This window comes from Antedon mediterranea, chromosome 8 (assembly GCF_964355755.1).
Source record: "Antedon mediterranea chromosome 8, ecAntMedi1.1, whole genome shotgun sequence".
NCBI lineage: Eukaryota > Metazoa > Echinodermata > Crinoidea > Comatulida > Antedonidae > Antedon > Antedon mediterranea.
Genome location: NC_092677.1, coordinates 25,807,056 through 25,825,494, shown reverse-complemented (window position 1 = coordinate 25,825,494; position 18,439 = coordinate 25,807,056). Strand labels below are relative to the sequence as shown.

The following is an 18,439-nucleotide window of genomic DNA, read 5'->3' as shown; positions in this document are numbered from 1 at the left end:
TTTCAGTTGAAAATTTAGAACACTGTGACTTCATTACACTTCGAAATATGCTCATCAGAACACACATGCAAGATCTGAAGGACGTGACGAATAACGTTCATTACGAAAACTACAGGTGTCGCAAGCTCACCGCTATCACCGCAGGTGAAGGCCGCAAAGTGTCATCAAAGTAAGAGTCAAATGCTATATTTTTAATACATAGTTTTTTTCATCTGTAATTTGTATTTGATAAATGATTTTGTATAAAGTTTTTATACAAAGTATAGTTCATAGGTGCTCATAGTGCTCGGAGGAAAAAGGGATTTTACGGTGGAAACAGATGTTTTTTAAATAAAAATTTAATTTATAAACGTCTGTTTAATTTCAGGGTATCAGGCAAGAATCCCTTATCACAGTTCCAGGATGAAAAGAAAGAACACGATTTGAAGATGAAGAAAATGGAAGCAGAGATGGAACAAGTATTTGAGATGAAAGTAATGGAAAAGAAAAAGAAATTAAAAGATTCAGAAGCAGATGTAAGTGTATTCTATCTGAGGCTTGCCCAAAATGGGTGAACTTGCCCGGTGGGCTAGTGATAAACATCTAAATCAAATAGTGATGTCAGTGTATTTTCTGAGGGCTTGCCCAAAATGGGTGAACTTGCCCGGTGGGCTGGTGATAAACACATCTAAATCAAATAGTGATGTCAGTGTATTTTCTGAGGGCTTGCCCAAAATGGGTGAACTTGCCCGGTGGGCTAGTGATAAACACATCTAAATCAAATAGTGATGTCAGTGTATTTTCTGAGGGCTTGTCCAAAATAGGTGAACTTGCCCGGTGGGCTAGTGATAAACACATCTAAATCAAATAGTGATGTCAGTGTATTTTCTGAGGGCTTGCCCAAAATAGGTGAACTTGCCCGGTGGGCTAGTGATAAACATATCTAAATCAAATAGTGATGTCAGTGTATTTTCTGAGGGCTTGCCCAAAATGGGTGAACTTGCCCGGTGGGCTAGTGATAAACACATCTAAATCAAATAGTGATGTCAGTGTATTCTATCTGAGGGCTTGCCCAAAATGGGTGAACTTGCCCGGTGGGCTAGTGATAAACATATCTAAATCAAATAGTGATGTCAGTGTATTCTATCTGGGGGCTTGCCCAAAATATGTGAACTTGCCCGGTGGGCTAGTGATAAACATATCTAAATCAAATAGTGATGTCAGTGTATTCTATCTGAGAGCTTGCCCAAAATGGGTGAACTTGCCCGGTGGGCCAGTGATAAAACAAATCAAATGATGATGTCTGTATTCTATCTGAGCGCTTGCCCAAAATGTGTAGTCTGCAGTGAACTTGCCCGGCTATTGAGAAAACATCATTTTTTTTTTCCATGCGCATTCAACAACGAGCAACTCACCAATTACAGGATGGATAAACTATTTAATAATTTAATAAAATAAATCAAATGATGATAGCTAATTTTTAATTAACTTTTAATTTTTAGTTGAGACGACGAGATGAACAAATGAGGAAGAGTTTAGAGCAACAGCAACGAGAATTAGAAGAAAAGAGAAAACAGTTTGAGAAAGACAAAGCTGTATTTGATGAGTCAGTCCGTCTGTCGGGATCGAGGATGCTTAACAATAAGTAATGCATTTTAAATATATTAATATGATTCATCATCATTGTCATGTCATCATTATCTTCATAATTTTCCCCATAACCACTAAAACAAATCTTTCTCATCACCACATTAAGCTCTGTCTACACTATCAAACTTTATGTGACAACAAAATATTATGTGCCCATATATGGGCACGAAGATGTCATATCACTACCATATTTTGGCATAATACTAACACATTTTGACATATTACCATATTGGGGCACATCACACTTTTTTGTCAAACTAGTTTGATATTGTAGACCGAGCTTTACTGCTTGGTTTCCACAAGTAATTCGACGGTTTGGGTGGTCCATCGCATTGTGATTGGTCATCCTACTTGCGTAGCATTTACTTTCTTGCGTTGCGCTTGGATCCAAGTGTGAACCACACTAAAGGACTGTCATTATCATCATTATACAATAATAGAAAATAAAACAAAGCCATTTAAATAATTAAGAAATATGTACAGAATTAAAGATATAAAATATTATAAGTAAACTATAACTGTCTTTATTTTAAACAGGAGTATGGGCGATAAGAAATCTAAGGACAAAAAGAAGACTTTATTTTAAGCCATCCTCAGCTCTTGCAAAATGAATTTCCCTTCAAATATGGAACTGTGTACCTTTCTCCAACATTGTATATAATATTGAGTCAAATCCTGTATGTTTAGAGGATGAAAAGAAGATGCCATTGCGACCTCAGTGAGGGGCCACAGATTCTGAGCGGGAAGATGAGTATATCTGGTCGTTAGACAGATACGCACATCACTTACGATTGTGCTATCACTCACGCTGTAGAGGCTAGCAATAGAAACTTTACACAACACTACGCAAAGAAACGAAGCAACCAGACGTAAACAATGTCTACGCAAGCTTACAAACTAATCTGTATTGTGATGGCTTGTCGTCGCTACCTCGACAACCCCCATTTCAGAATTTGGTGCAGTCTATCAAGGTATCACAACATGGACTTGTTTGTGAGCATGCACAGATGATCATATTGCTTTGTTGGTTTATCATACAGTAGAACTCCTATTAAGGGGTCACCTTCAGGACCCAACATAAGAAGGGAATTCTCTAAGGGATTCCTCAGACATAGGGATTTCCCCTGAATAGGGACTTCCCTGAGTAGGGACTTCCCCCGAATACGGGATTTCCCCATAATACGGGATTTCCCCCTAATATGGGTTTATGTAGTGTTAATACATATATTTCCCCATGTTTGTTTCACATGAGGAAAATGTTCCCTTAATAGAGGTTTTAATATAATACTTGGTATTGTGAATTAAAGAAGTTATATATACGGGATGAAATGTCTGAATATATTTCTACCACTTAATGTATTTGTATACATCCAAATATTTTGTCATTTTGTGTATGGTTTTTGAGTAGACTATTGTAGACCATATATTTTATAACAATTGTTTCTGACCTTTACTGATTACTTTATCAAATGTATCCGTTGATATTCATCTTGTATTTCACCCATTATGTTAATATTTTACTTCTCAGACAAAATGCTGTATTGGTAATAAGCCCATCCCATAATTTTTTCATATGAATTTTAAATATGGGTATATTTAGATGCACCCTCTTTTTCCAAGGTAGTAAACATCAAAATTCTTCAACAATTTTTTGAGCACTTTACGATATTTTATAGAAAAGAAATTTAGCAAATGTTATGTTTTTATTTTGGTAAAACTTTTCTTCTACTTTGCTAGTGAAGTGAATACAGTGTTTATTAATTAATTATTTAATTATTAATGTTTAAATTTAATGTCCACAAACAATAATGATGATAGTGTATACAATAAAACAAATTTTGAAATGACTTAAGCTCACTTATATCAAACTTATGACAAAAAAAAGTGATGTGCCCATATATGGACATGATGATGTCATATCACTACCATATTTGGGCATACCACACTTTTTTTTGTCAAACCAGCTTGATAGTGTAAACAGAGATTTATGTTGAAAACATTGTAGGAAGTGTTTGGATCTTGAACCTACTTGTATTGTAATTATAAAGTTTTATTATTATACCCATATTATTGGTAAGCTTGTTTTTATATATAAGATAAAAAAAAAAATGTAATACATATTAATAATGAGGAAATCATATTGCACAGGTTATGGGAATACAATATTACAAACATCTTATTATTATTATTTTTGTGGTCATTTTTTCTAACCCCCCCCCCCCCCCCCACCACAATATTATATTGGAATATGTGTTTAGATTATAATCCATGGCAAGTATATGCCTTTCACATCCCCTTAAGCGCTGTCTACACTATCAATCTTGTGACAAAAAAATGTGATGTGCCCATATATGGACACGACGATGTCCTATCACTATCATATTTGGGCACATCTTTTTTTTTTGTCAAACTAGTTTGATAGTGTAAACAGAGCTTTACACACACCGGGTGAGGACTGGCGTTTGTATAGTGTGCACTCCGGAATGTTGTAGACAATGTGAAAGGGGTGTAAGATTCTCAAAGTTAATAAAGATGTCTTTTTTACAATGTCTTTATTATAAATAATTAAATTTGCTTTTGTGAAAATCGTTTAATGATTGGTTCTCACTAGAGACGCAACACAATGATAAAACGCAACGTAAGGAATTTGACCAATCACAAGCGATGGATTTATTCGACTTATCATTGGTCAACTCGTTTGCGTTGCATCTACGTCCTTGCGTTGCGTCCTAGTGTGAACCAAGCTTAATAAAGCATGTAAAATATAATCCCCGGTTTCTTGCTCTTTATTATTTTAGAGCCAAATATATTAAAATACTTAGTCCTTATTTTTGTATGATTGTTATATAACTTAGTTTTTTCAACCTTATATAATCATTTTTTGTAATGTAGTAACTGTATAATTGTTATGTATTAAAATGCATTTCTGTTATAATAATATAATCTAATCGTATAATTTGAATTTTATATTTATGTGTTTTATGTACTGCCATTATGTCATAGGCCTATAAATGAAACTTTTTTTTTTCTTAGCTCAAATGTAGTTCCAGATAGAACACCATTTTAAAACTGTAACGGTATTATTTAATAATAAATCTATTTAAAGTTGCCATTTCTAATTTCAAATTTCTATAACGCTTAATTTATTTATTGATTATTTGAATAACATAAGTGGTATAATTATTGAATTTGTTTTAGTTGTGGCACATGTACACACAGGTCAAAGGTCAAGTTCTCATTATAAATATGGCGTTGCAAGCATGATGCAAAAACATATTTAATTATTAATAACTTAAAACAATATCATTACTGTAGTTTAATGTGTATATAGTGTGTGTTAGTGTGTATGAGAGGAATATATGCGTGTGTGTCTTTTTATAAAAATACATATTTGATACATATAAGTATACAGTGTGTTGAGGGTGGGTGTAAGTTGCCCATAACGGTGCAGATACTGATCAAACATAACGTCTTGGCTTCCCATACATTTTTTGCCATTTATTAAAAGCAGTAGTGTCATATTTTTTTAGGTAAAAAAAAGTAAGCTGCTTGTAAGAAACATAGCATGTATAGCATTTTTTTTTTATTTACAGGCGCGATAGAGAATTTCCCAGGCAATTTATTGAAATAAACTTATTGTCATCAAGATTTTAAGGTTTTGCAACCTCCCTCCCCCCCCCCCCCTTGCGCAAGCTACTAGTGATGATATGACCATCTTCCAACTTATTAATTAACATTTTAAGTTAATTAATATTCATAGTTTAAATTATTGTATAAATAAATAATAATTTATTATAGGCCTGTCATCGTTATTTATATATTGTTTATGCAAAGCCGATTTCTTATATTTTGGAGCGAAAAGAATTAAAAATGTTACTATACAATTAGTACAATTTTTTTTTGATGCGTGTCCGATTACACATCAATAGAAAGATATTTGAAACAAATTTTCGTTTACAGTGAAGGTAAAGGTTACGTAGGTTACATTGAAACTTTTACCCAACGTTTCAATTTTAAAACAAAGATAGACCGTGCATAATATTGTAATAACCAATGATATACTAAGATACAAGTAAACTTATTTCTATATGTTTATATAAAAAATTATGTGTTATGGATTACTGTAGTGACTTTTTTGGTTGCTGAGTGGCTTCAGAGAAAGCAACGGAGCGTAACACACATGCTCGCCGAAACTAAATTGTTGTGATAGCTTCTGCAATAATGCACAATTGGTTTGTAAGCATAATGTAGTTTGTTACACTCTGTTGCTGGTACTGTATCTTTATTGTGGCAACTGTTAAAAAAAATTCTAATGACCAGAATTTTTTTTTTTATGAGAAGGCTAAATTAAGATTATCCTTCTAAAATTAATAATCCACTCCTTTTGTATTATAAATTTTCTTTTTAATATTTTTTAAAAGTTATTTTCTCTTGAGTTTCTTTCTAAAGCTGATTGTAAAGTATGCTAGAGTCTTGTATGTTAATGTAGTTAATATACGCCATGTTGCTCATTAAATTAATAATATAGGATTAGGATTAAACAATCTATCGCTTTGTGTCACTTTTATTTATTTTGGTAATATGGCGCGGTGTTTGCACCCATGGATAAAAGGTACAAGGCTTTTACGGTCGTAACCCCAGTTATTTCTTGATAACTCTCTAATGCTGGTTTACTAAAAATGGTATGAGCAGACGTCAATCTCGCTGTGACCAGTAGTTTTATACATGCTTTAAAAAAAACCGTTGATTTAATCTTCTGTACGAGGCACATACATGCATTTGTCAACTTTTTGTTGCTATTTCAGTTAAAAAAAGAGCTAAAATTTAAATATTTCCCAAGATATAATTCGTCCTCCCAATACTGTACTCAGAAGAGTGTGTGTTAATATATATTCAATTATCTTTCAACAGTGTAATACATAAATTAACCATGATGGAGGTATGAAATCACAAACTAAACACAAACTATCCAAAAAGTGGAGAATTTTTAAATGGGGTTTGTAAATGTGAGCCAATTTCATTTGACCAATCAATTGCATTCTGATGACGGAACACCACTAATCACTTCGTTATTTTTCGCTTTTCAATAAAAATTGGAAGTATTAACAACTTATTTTTTCCAGTGTATTAAAAGTCGAATTCAGCCACAAATTACGGCAGAGTATTATTAAGATTGGGGCGTGTAAGAGGTGTGTTGGTCACATGTTATTAAAATGAAACATTAAGATTTAAGCTGCTTTTTCAATATTTCGAATAGTTGAAAAGCTATTTTGAAAAATGAAATGATTTCTATTATTGAAACAAAAGCATCTTAAACGTGAGAGTGTCCAGTCATGTTTATATTTATTTAGTTTTCGCGTGATCGATGGTCACGAGATTGGACTATTTACACACGTGTTGTGTTTAAACCCCAATGAATGAGAGGGGCGAGGGGGCGACAAACAAACATCATACGACAAAAAACGTAGTAACAAAAAGTACACAAGCGCAAGCCTAGCCCTGACGATTTCGTTAGAAATGTATTTTCGAAAGAAAATCGATTTATTATTCACCGTTTTTTGCTTTATTATTTTCAGTATACTTTTAACAACAGGAGGTTCGGTCAAGCAGTTTAAAAAATACCCAGTTATTTTACGTAAGTCGAGTTTGCTTTGTTGTTTTTGTTAGGCCTCGCTCTTCTTGTTGTGGACGTGGACATACTATCAATTGGGCAGCAGCAGGCGCGCTTTTGGTTGGGTAATGATAGTGGGCATAGACTAGCTGAGGCTTTCGAGAATATGTTAATTAAACACTGTTGGTGTCTAATTACTTGTCTTAACTATTCTGTTGTGAAATAGGATCCGTGAAATATTTAGTTGTCTTACTTTCTTTCTTATTATGTACTGACTGACTCGGTGACTGTTGTATGATGACTAGTAGGCCTAGCCTAGCTAGGCCTAGGCTTAATGTGAATAATTAATAGGCCTACTTAACTAGTAGTAGGCCTAGTACTAATTAATACGGGTGCAGGTCAAGTCGGCCCCAAACCGTCTCGGCCAAAGTCAAGTCGACCCCACGTCAAGTCGTCCCCAAGTCAACTCGGCCTCTCACGTCAACTCGGCCTCTCACGTCAACTCGGCCAAAAACGAATCGGTCAACTCGGCCAGAATAAAGTATGGAACGCAAAAAGTGCTTAATATTATTATGATTCTTACTATCCACGCTTTAAAAAAAATGAAGAAATAAAAAATATTATATAATTAAATAATATATAAAAAAATGAACTCATTGCCGATATGAATATAAGTACACGCGTGATACAAAAACACGTACAGGTACCGCATTTTAGTAAATCGAAGACGGAGGCCTACGTTCCACCATTTTGCCATAGAAAAAATGATCGTACCTATCGTTTTTGTCCATGATTTGCGTTTAAAAAAAAAGGGGAATCCCACGGTCAGCGAAAACACGTAGCAGTTGTAGATATCGAAAAAGCTGCCAAAGGCGCAGTGAGACGCAGCTACGAATTGTTTTCAATTGTGCAATTTGAAATTTTATTAAACGTAAATAAAGGAAAGTTAGTGAAATCATTCCTATTTTTTTGCTAAAAATATATTATTGTCTAAATATTAATATTCATTAAAAGTCAGAATTATTCATAGTTAAAAAATTGTGAAGAAATATTATTTTATCAATCCCCTTCATTTGCAATTTTTGCGTTCCATACTTTAACGGGGCCGAGTTGACCGATTATTTTTTGGCTGAGTTGACTTGGGGCCGACTTGACTTTGGCCGAGACGGTTTAGGGCCGACTTGGATCGAAATCAATAAGTAGTTCTAAAAGATGATGTGGCAGGGCAGTAAGTACAGAGACGGACAGAGACCAGGCAGGAGTTTACAGAACAGACATACATACATACAATATTTTGTCAAAACATAAAATAAAGTGTATATCAAATACATGCCATCCAACATCACGTTTTATTTTATTTATTTGATTATTATGCATAAAAATTTAATTAAAGGTTTACTAGATTGAAGAAGCACGGGCCTATAATTTATAGGTCCGTGATTGAAGACTGCTCCACAATGCCAAAACAATCAATTCACTTCAGGAGAGATGTATATTTCAACTGATTTTAATTTTGTTTAAATATTAATTACATTTAACATATGGCATTCTAATAACATGTGCTTGATAACATTGTATGTCATTAAAACACCAGGCCTACTTTTTTTTTTATCAAATGTTATACTCAGTAGCTAAAAATACAATACAAAACTATGGTTTTTCTAATCAAAATTCTGATTTATCAGATGTTATAATCAATGTTGTTACTGAAAATGTTCTCTGCAATGCAGTATATTACATATATGTGTATTCTGTAGCTGAACTGGTGTGATCACTCCAAGTTGATAAGAGTGTTTGCAATACACCATTTTATTGACTTGAAAGCAAACAAAACAACTTTAAAATGGGTTACTGTATAAATAAATGCATGTATGTATTAGAGTTCAATCTTATCAGTGTAGGTCTTGTATCATAGATAGATAGATACTGATAGTTCCTAGCTTTCTATGGCATGCTACTAATACTATACGGTTTTATTCAGAACATGTATCAGAAAATGTACAGTACTTGATCTCAACCTAGGATCAAAATAAGCAGTATTAATTAAATAATGATGGAGTAAGAACAGTTTTCTGCCTATTACTTGCTCCTGGCAAGATTAAATGTAAAACATACTTTTAATAACTTTTGCCGAATAAATATTATTATTACATTTGTTTCTTGTTGAAAATGCTATTTTAATGTCACGTAATACAGTAGTTATTCACTTTGACCAAAAAATGGATTGAAATAAAAAATTATTTACCTTAAAAAAATGCAATTTACAGCAAGAAATAAACTTAAAATTGTCTGTCAGACAATGGTTTTTGGTTACAATTAATGGTTTCTTTTGTCTATTTATGTGAAATAATTATTTTTGGGTTTTTTTTTTACAGAAGTGAAAAACTACAAAATGGCCTATTTAAAGTCTGATTTTATTAATCTTCCTATTTTATATTTTTGCGCGACAATACATTTTGAATGTGTTTATTTTTTTGCAGTGCCAGGCGATGGTGGTAGCCAATTAAAAGCAACACTGAATAAAAGTGAAGCGCCACATTTTTACTGCCGAGAGCACACCACTTCATTCTTTATCTGGTTAGATGTAGGCGAGTTTATCCCACCTTTTATAAACTGTTTCGTTGAAAATATAAGGTAAGCATAATGTATATTGTAGACCTAAATTCTTAATTTTACACCTGTTCCGGCACGGTTCCGGTCCGGCGCCGGAAAACCCAATCGAAAGTCAGTGTTTCATTTTTACGCGGCTATGGGCATATCGATTGGTGCATAGCCGTGTGGAGCGTCGTGAAAACGAAACATTGGCATTCGATTCGCTGGAACCGTGCCGGAACAGGTGTGAAAGGCCCTTTATACCTACTGTACCAACTCTCATGCACAATTCTTGTGTGTATTTTTTATGCCTCACGCATATGTAGCTATTTTTCACGCATCCATAAAAATATTCAGAAAAACATGTTGAAATTAACTTGGGACTTGGACTGCACGTTATTTAATTAATTTGAGCTTAAATAGCCTAGGCCTATGTTTATTTGTATTTCATGGTTGATGTGCAGTAGTGTACTACTGCATTCGTTAAGTTAAATGCCTTTTTTGTTCTTTATCATTTTTTACATGTTTCTTACCTTACCCTACTGTACTTAAATATGTTGCCTGGTCCCCACATTTTAAAGCTTAAGCTTCCAGTGGGATACCCCTAAATTCTAACTTATTATCTATTATTTTAGAAAATGTTAACTGTAATTTGTTTTTATTTGACTGAGAAATAAGTTATTATTATTGATTGTATACAGGAAAGCCAACTCAATATGTCAAAAAATTAAACATAGAGAGCGGTTAATTTGAGTTAAAATAACATAGAGAGCGCTATATAATTTAAATTTAACGTCTCGCGCATTGGCCACTGAAAAAGTTAGCAGGTATACATACCATACAATTATATTAACCATATGGTGCAACGGTCTTCAGCATATAGTACAGTATAGTACCACACTTCCTGGCTTCCTGTACAACAAGATAAAGGATTATAGATAATAGCAATATTTATGCTGGTATTACTGTACTTACTCATCCTTTCCATTCTTGTGGTAATGAGTGATAATGAAATTGTTTACGTTTTGATCACCAATTTAAACCTGTTTTGTTTTCTGTAATACAAAATGAAACTTTGGGAAGAAAGAATACATATTTTGTTTGAACATTTGCATGGCGAAATCAATATGTGCTCATATCAGAAAATGGTTGTACTGTAAGCTAGTGAAATGTACATCATTCCATTGTGTAAACATTTTATTGTACTGTATTGCCACTACAGTATGTACCTTGTTGTTAAAGCTAATTATATTTATTGTACCCTCTTCTTTTATTGGTTATTGGTGACTAACCGATCTATATCTCTCCTAATCCTTCCTATTTATAGACTTGTATATGATATAAAAACAAGGACAAGTTCACCTCCAAAGGGTGTGAAAATCACGGTGCCAGGATTTGGAAATACGTCAACAGTTGAGTGGTTCGATCCTAGTCATGAGAGCTTCAGTAAGTGTCACATCACACTAATCAAAATAGTATCATACATAATACTTAATTACTACTATCAACACATGATTATTTATTTATCTATTGACATCTTCAAACAGTTGCCTAAAACCCATCTTCTTCACATAGCATATAAAATTACGTAATTTCTACCTAGTTCGAGCCTTGTTGTCGTAGCGCTTTAGAGAAAATTTATTTTGGTTAGGCGCTACACAAAAGACAATTATTATTTCTTTCTATCAAAATTAGCATTACCATACATTTTCCATTTTTTCGTTAAAAAAAACGGGAATAGAATTTAATTGTAATGAGAAAAAGAATTCAGAAGGATAAACCACAGTAAATAATTACATTTATTTATTATTTCGGTATAAAAAAAACATATTTACAAAAAGCAGCAGAAGCTGAAAGTATTGTATTTACATAAAAACAGTATAAAAAGTATACAGAAACATCAAAACATTAACATAGAAAAATATCAATACATTATAGTAATACAAATTTATACAAAAAAAAACATACAATTTGAGTAAATCTTGACAAAGAAAAAAAAAGAACAGAAAGAAAACTAACTAGACGCCTTTACTAAATATTCTGTATCTTTATAAACTTATTAAAGAAATAATAATAATAACAATCATTTTGTTAAAACAATGGATAAATTTTGTATATTTTAATAAACAAATTATGAATAATTTTTCTTTTTATTAACAGCAATGTATTATGTTGGACTAGTGGATGCACTCGTCGCTAAGGGTTATACGAGAAACGTGTCAGTCCGTGGCGCTCCGTTTGATTTCCGACTAGCACCAAGTAAGTTTTTATACAGAAAATCTCGAAAAATCGTATCAGAACATACAGTTGTTTCTTGTGCTCTGTAAGTTGAACAGAATCTGAAAAATTTGTTGCGTGTGATCAAATATGGTAATTATTTAGGTATAATTCAGTCAATTATATTATTTGTTCGTGAGGTGGTTTCCCAATTAATCGTACGATCAAAACGGTACTGGGTATGATCAACTAGCGTTCGTGTTCCCACCTAATCATCCATTCATAGAAGTACTGATGAAGATATCAATCTGTGGCGACAATAGAATGGACCCGAGACCTGGCTATCTTCGACTTTTAAATAATAGAAAGTTTTTTTTTTTTTAATATATAGTTTTGAATAGTTAAAATGATCTTGTTAGGTGCACTATGAACTGTTACGATCTTCAAATCTCTTCACTAAATCTGAGAAAATCCTATTTTAGTGTGATTTTCCGTTTTGTATTGTTTGTTGTATATTAATATATGGAATTTTTATTCTGAAATCAATTCAATTCAAGGAACATTTATTTACGTCCAAAAGACAAAAGTAACAAAAACAAAATGGCAAGTGATAAAACAAGAAAATGGACGAAGGCAAATCCCAAAAAGATTACAACCTTGTGACGGGATTGCCTTTAAAGAAATAAAGTGATAAATCAATTATGCCAATTCCAAAAATATGATCCAGAAATTTGCTAAATAAACAAGTTTTTAAATTAATTTTTAATATCTTTTATTTACAGATGAAGCTGGGGATTTTTTTAAAAAGTTAGTGGCCCTCATTGAAGAGACATACCAGATGAATGGCAACACAAAAGTGGTGTTGGTTAGTCACAGCCTAGGCTGTGTGTACACCCTCTTCTTCCTCAACCACCAAGATCAGGCATGGAAGGACAAGTTTATACAATCGTGGGCTCCTATCGCATCACCACTAGGTGGCGCTACAAAAATTCTAAGACTTTATGTATCAGGTACCGTACACGGAATGTATTACAGAAAATTGATATCAATACACAAAATTTAGAAGTATGTTATTTTGATTTAACAAAAAAGTAAAAATTCAAAATGAAGTTTATACAACTATATAGTTGTATAAACTTCATTTTGAATTTTTACTTTATATATATATACTAAATTACTCAATCACAGATGAAAACCAACACTATGAAAAGTGGCACTGTGATTTGATAGTTAAAATGCACTCCTTGGTTCAAGTCGGCCAATCCAACAGCACTACCTAAGCCTCATATGAGACTTGGTTTAGAAATCATGGATTTCACATCACATAGTTATCAAGTCATGTGCAAAATTTAGAGTGCCAGGACAGGGTGGCGTTTCCCCAGGTCCAACTATATGACAAGCTCCTTTGCTTTTACACGTATGCATATTACATGATATATTGTATATATTTGGTATATATGTATGTAAAAACCGCCCGGTGATATACTGAAATTTGATTAATTCATTTGAAACGATAAAAATGAGGAAATCTGTGAGAATGAGAAAAAGTCGCCCCAACCGAGATTCGAACCTGGACCTTCTGCTGGATATGCAGATGTCCTAACCATTAGACTACTGGGACTTTCATGGTATAGTTCAAACCCGATTGGATAGCGACTCTTTAACATTCTCGACGTGGTACGGCGGAACAGCACTAGTCCTCAGTTGTACGCACGCGCACCAGAGATCAAATTGATATGCCCTCATCTGTCAGTATTTTATTCATATATTGTACTAACACTATAATCATTATATACTTTTGTGTTGAAGGTGATAATTTTGGTGTTTGGGCCGTTGATTCCATCAAGGCAAGAATGGCGCAGCGTACATACCCCAGCAGTGCGATTCTAGCGCCTGTACAGAGCTTGTGGGACAAAGATGAAGTCATTATCAGCACGCCAACACGTAACTACACAGCATACGATTATCATCAGTTGTATAACGATATCAAGTTTCCAATTGGCTACGAACTTTGGAAGGATACTAAACCATTGATCAGTGCTATGGAACCTCCAGGTATGAGATACTTGTTTGAGGGCGCTTTCACTTCCATTGCGATGTTAAATTTGTATTCCTGAGTGTTTTAATTTTGCCACAATAAATACTTAACTTAAGGCAATCTAATGGGATGCTGAGCTCTGGAGATCAAAGGGTTCATCTGTGGCTGCGACACGATCAGTTCCACACCCCTTAACAGACATTGCACATAGTACAGTATTGTTGGTATTTGTCGCAGCCAGACATAAGATTAAAGGACTGTTACGAGTTTCTAATATCTTGGCGAGTTCAGTGTCTTGTTGTTAGGTTGCCTTGCTAAACTACAGGTGGGAAAAATTGGGAATTTCAATTGAAATATATGTTTTTACAATATTGTAAATTAAAAAAAATATTTTAACATTTATTTTGTAAGGTGTTCCGGTTTTCTCTGTCCACGGTAAGGATGTGCCGACAGAGGAGCATTATACGTATGATGCTGATTTTCCCGACGTGCAACCTACAATAAAGTATGGAGACGGGGACGGTACAGTTAATATGAGAAGTCTAAAATATCTTCTGAAGTAAGTTTATTAGTATCCTAGCGAAATATAAAATGTGTATTACTATCTAATGACTCGATTAATTGGACGATTAATTAGAATCATAATCGAGAACATTAACCAGATCCCTGCGGGGAACTGGTTTCTATGCAGGTTGAACATAAATAGATTGATAAATACTGTACCTTATATCCTTAGGTATAATCCCATTTTGGGTCTAATCCCACCCCTACTTTATATGTGTGATTTCACAAACAGGCATATCCCCGTGTATAGTCCCATTATTGACTCTAGCCTCTCTCTAGCCAGTTCAGATGAGTTTTTACAAGAAATGCTTACCAATCATTTTTTTTCCTGAACCAGGGTTTCCCCAGGTATAATCCCCCCACCCCCAAAGTCGGCCTAATTTCATGTTCTAGTGGAGTGGGATTATACCAGAGGATATACGGTATACATTTTTAAAGAAATTGAACAGATTTTCATCCTAGAACTATTAGGATAACCACTTACACCACGTGACTTTATGAAATAATGTTTTAGTCCCATTGTTTATTCTATGTTTTAATATTGTTCTACACATTTCTAATTTCTTTTGTTTTCTGTAGGACAAATATCGAATGTAATTATTATCCTGGTATATGTTGATTTTTAAATGTTTGTTTTGTTTTCTACAGGTGGAAGAACGAACAAAAACAACCAGTTTCAGAATTTGAGATATCAGGAGGGGAACACCTAGAAATCCTTCAAAACGCTACACTACACAACTACATTATTAACACTGTTTTACAAACAGACGATAAATTATAACGATCAATATTTATTTTTTAACTGTTTTTATTATACCTCATAAACGCTGCATTACCAAACATAATCTGGATATGAAATATTTCGATTTGTTTTATTTAATTAACTAATTGTACCCACAACGATTTTTCTTATAATAGTTGTTTGTCTTGTTTGTTAATTCTAAGTATGCCAATAATGGATACTGCAAGTTTTCACAAATAAGTTGTGCCATGTCAGTTGCAGTGACATAACAAGTTTTTAATATGTTCAGGTATGTTGACTCTTTTTGCAATTTAGTTACGCAGATATTGATTCTTTCGCAATTTAGTTACGCAGGTACGCCACCCCTTTTACAGAGTTATGTTGTGCAATTATTTACACAGCTACTGTCGATTCTTTATCAGATTTTTATCAGGCACGCATTTCTTGCGCATAAAACTGGTGACCGTGTAATGTCGCATATAGCATGTGATAGGCATGGGTTCGAGGTTATCTGTACCATACTAATTGCATCCTTAGGCAAGATGCTTTACTCTCATTGCCTAATCTGGTAGGCGCTGCACTGCTGGCTGCCGTGGGTCCGTGGAGGGCCTAATCCGAATTTCCTCACTGAGGACAAATATTAATACAAAATACAAATATATTGGGAGATATGATCCTAACCCCTTTATATACTACTGTGCATTCCCGTGAGTTAGGCCAGTTTAAAAAGCCTACCTTACTAACAAAAGGTGCTACTGTGCAAAGGTTAGGTTTTTAATACTATGAGAATAAATGTGATGTGTTGGGGGCAGTGAAATAATGTGATTAGGAATAACAAATGTTTGTGTGTTTTATTTTCTGTTTGGTGATGGCTTTAATAACTTAATAAATAAAGTAATCAAATACTAATTACATGTATTCCTAAAAAGAAAAGTAATGACGTCATAATTTTAAAGAGTTTGTAAAAAGAAATTATTATATGCCTAATTTTCATATTGCATAAACTGTTTGTTTTTTTTATATGACTGGCTGGTTTTAAGAAAATTTCTTTTTCTTGTTAAAATTGACTGATAAAAAAGCTGCGTTATTTTTAGATAGAAAGATATATGCAAGAGTATACATTATGACATTTACAAAGTATGTACAAAGTTTTATGTTATTGTATGATGTAGTTTTTAACAATCGTACGTAAAATGGGATACAAGATTGCGTTTACAAGTTTAATAAAACACTGTACATATTCTTACAATATTTACGAAACAGATTTTTGTAGAATATTCTTGACAAAGTAACAATTGAAAGCATTTGTTAGCTATTATAAATATACATTTAATTTAAAAATAACAAATTATTTAAAAGAGAAGGCGTGATGCTATTAAATTAACGCTTTATTATTTTATTAAATAATTACTCATTTTAACAAATGCTCTTCTTTCATTTGGAAAATATTTTATTTGTGATATTACAAACAACTTAATACCCTCGTATTAAGAATTAGTATGTAGGTTTGTTTTGCTCGTTTGCAATGATTTAAGTGTAATATGAAATTAGATATGTTATTCCTAATGTACTGATCCAGTTATAAACTCACCCTGCAATATATATAAGTTCATCCAAAAAATTGGTAAGCAGTGTGTGGTTATAGACCAAATGCTAGATATTGTTTAAACAAATCGAAGGATCGGTCCCTCATATGGCTGCTGCGAATCGGCCAATCAGATGTATGATACATTTCGTCAATAAATACTTATAACAGAACAAATTAGTGTACCGTATTTTAAATGACTAGATGGTACGCTCGCTTCGCTCGCGTACCATCTAGGTCGTACCCACAGATGGTTCTCGAATTCAGCGTAACAAAACTGGCGATTTCAAATGTACGTACCGCAGGACTACAATACATTTTCGTTTACAGAAACGAATAAATAGACACGATGATTTATGTAGTCAACTAAAATTAGCACCCTGGGAATTACTTCCTAAGGAGAAACTTATCACAAAATGAGTCCAAATTTTTGATTTGGACTCATTTAAAGAAACCCAATTTGTGTTTTGTAATGTAAAATTAGGGTTGAGGGATGGGAAAGCGGATAGGTACAAAGAGGAACAATTTTTAAATATATTCTTTATCCACTCAGTAACGAAATATTTTGTTCATGTTTTATAGGCCTATAAATAATATACCTCTAAATACAGTAAAACATTTGCAATTTAATACTTTGTTAAAACTGTCACTGTCATAATCGATTGAAATATTAAAGTACATGTCACGATACACCACTACGACGTTTATATTATTGGTAATTATTAATTAATACAAACGTTGAGAAGGAACTGTCAGTATAAAGTTTATTTGTATATAATAATGTGTTTATATATCTAACAGTAGAGCCTAACCACAATCTCAGTAAAAAAGTTTATTTGTATATATTTTTATATTACATCTAACAGTACGAACATTCACAGTAAGAAATGTTCGATTCAAATGACGACCAAAAATAGTTAATAGGTATTTACAGTATTGTTAAAGTATTGCAAGTTTATTCTCAAAGGGCCCATATATTTACCTACTTGTGTTAAACCAAACTCTGGCAAACTGAGAGATTGGGATGTTCCATTCATCGCAAATCAATACATTTGTATAATCGTATATTAAATCTATCAAAATATTATTTTTTAAAGAAAATCGGCCTGTCTTCAACATTATGATGCTGTACTCTAGCTGTTCAACCTGTTTTCAGCTATTAAAAACAATTATCGTAGGAGGAGATAGGAAAATGCGAAGCCTCCTCGCATTTTTGTGGCGGGTATTTTTCAAGATGGACATCCATTAGACACTGACAGTGTATACCACGATCGGAAAACACCCCTATTTGGGGCAAATCGTTGAACCTAAATTCGTTTTAATCGTCAATAACTAATTATCTAACTTAATTTAATTAATAAACAGGGTTACATCAGGTGGTTAAAATCAGTATCGAAAGTACGAACCAACTTTATATACCATCGAGTAAAAATTCTAGAAGTAAGGCGCGATTTACCGAAT

General features: G+C 33.2%; 2 protein-coding genes across 4 annotated transcripts in view; both read left to right on the top strand.

The window, feature by feature from the left end:
• The window catches only part of LOC140056148 (septin-7-like), a 39,220-nt gene extending 32,955 nt beyond the window's left edge, over positions 1-6,265 (top strand). For 2 of the 3 annotated variants that reach the window (XM_072101426.1, XM_072101425.1), the window contains 4 exons: positions 7-169; positions 368-515; positions 1,482-1,624; positions 2,167-6,265. In XM_072101426.1, the coding sequence (XP_071957527.1) occupies positions 7-169; positions 368-515; positions 1,482-1,624; positions 2,167-2,215 (503 nt within the window). In that variant the 3' untranslated portion in view covers positions 2,216-6,265. The remainder of the gene's footprint in view (positions 1-6; positions 170-367; positions 516-1,481; positions 1,625-2,166) is intronic. The other variant, XM_072101427.1, reaches the window with a different exon arrangement.
• An 827-nt stretch (positions 6,266-7,092) lies between these two features.
• LOC140056501 (lysosomal phospholipase A and acyltransferase-like) lies at positions 7,093-18,176 on the top strand. The gene is made up of 8 exons (XM_072101888.1): positions 7,093-7,264; positions 9,721-9,874; positions 11,160-11,278; positions 11,993-12,091; positions 12,832-13,059; positions 13,859-14,104; positions 14,499-14,646; positions 15,300-18,176. Exons 1-8 carry the CDS (start codon positions 7,147-7,149, stop codon positions 15,430-15,432), a joined length of 1,245 nt encoding a protein of 414 aa, XP_071957989.1. The 5' UTR covers positions 7,093-7,146; the 3' UTR covers positions 15,433-18,176.
• Positions 18,177-18,439: the final 263 nt, after the last annotated feature.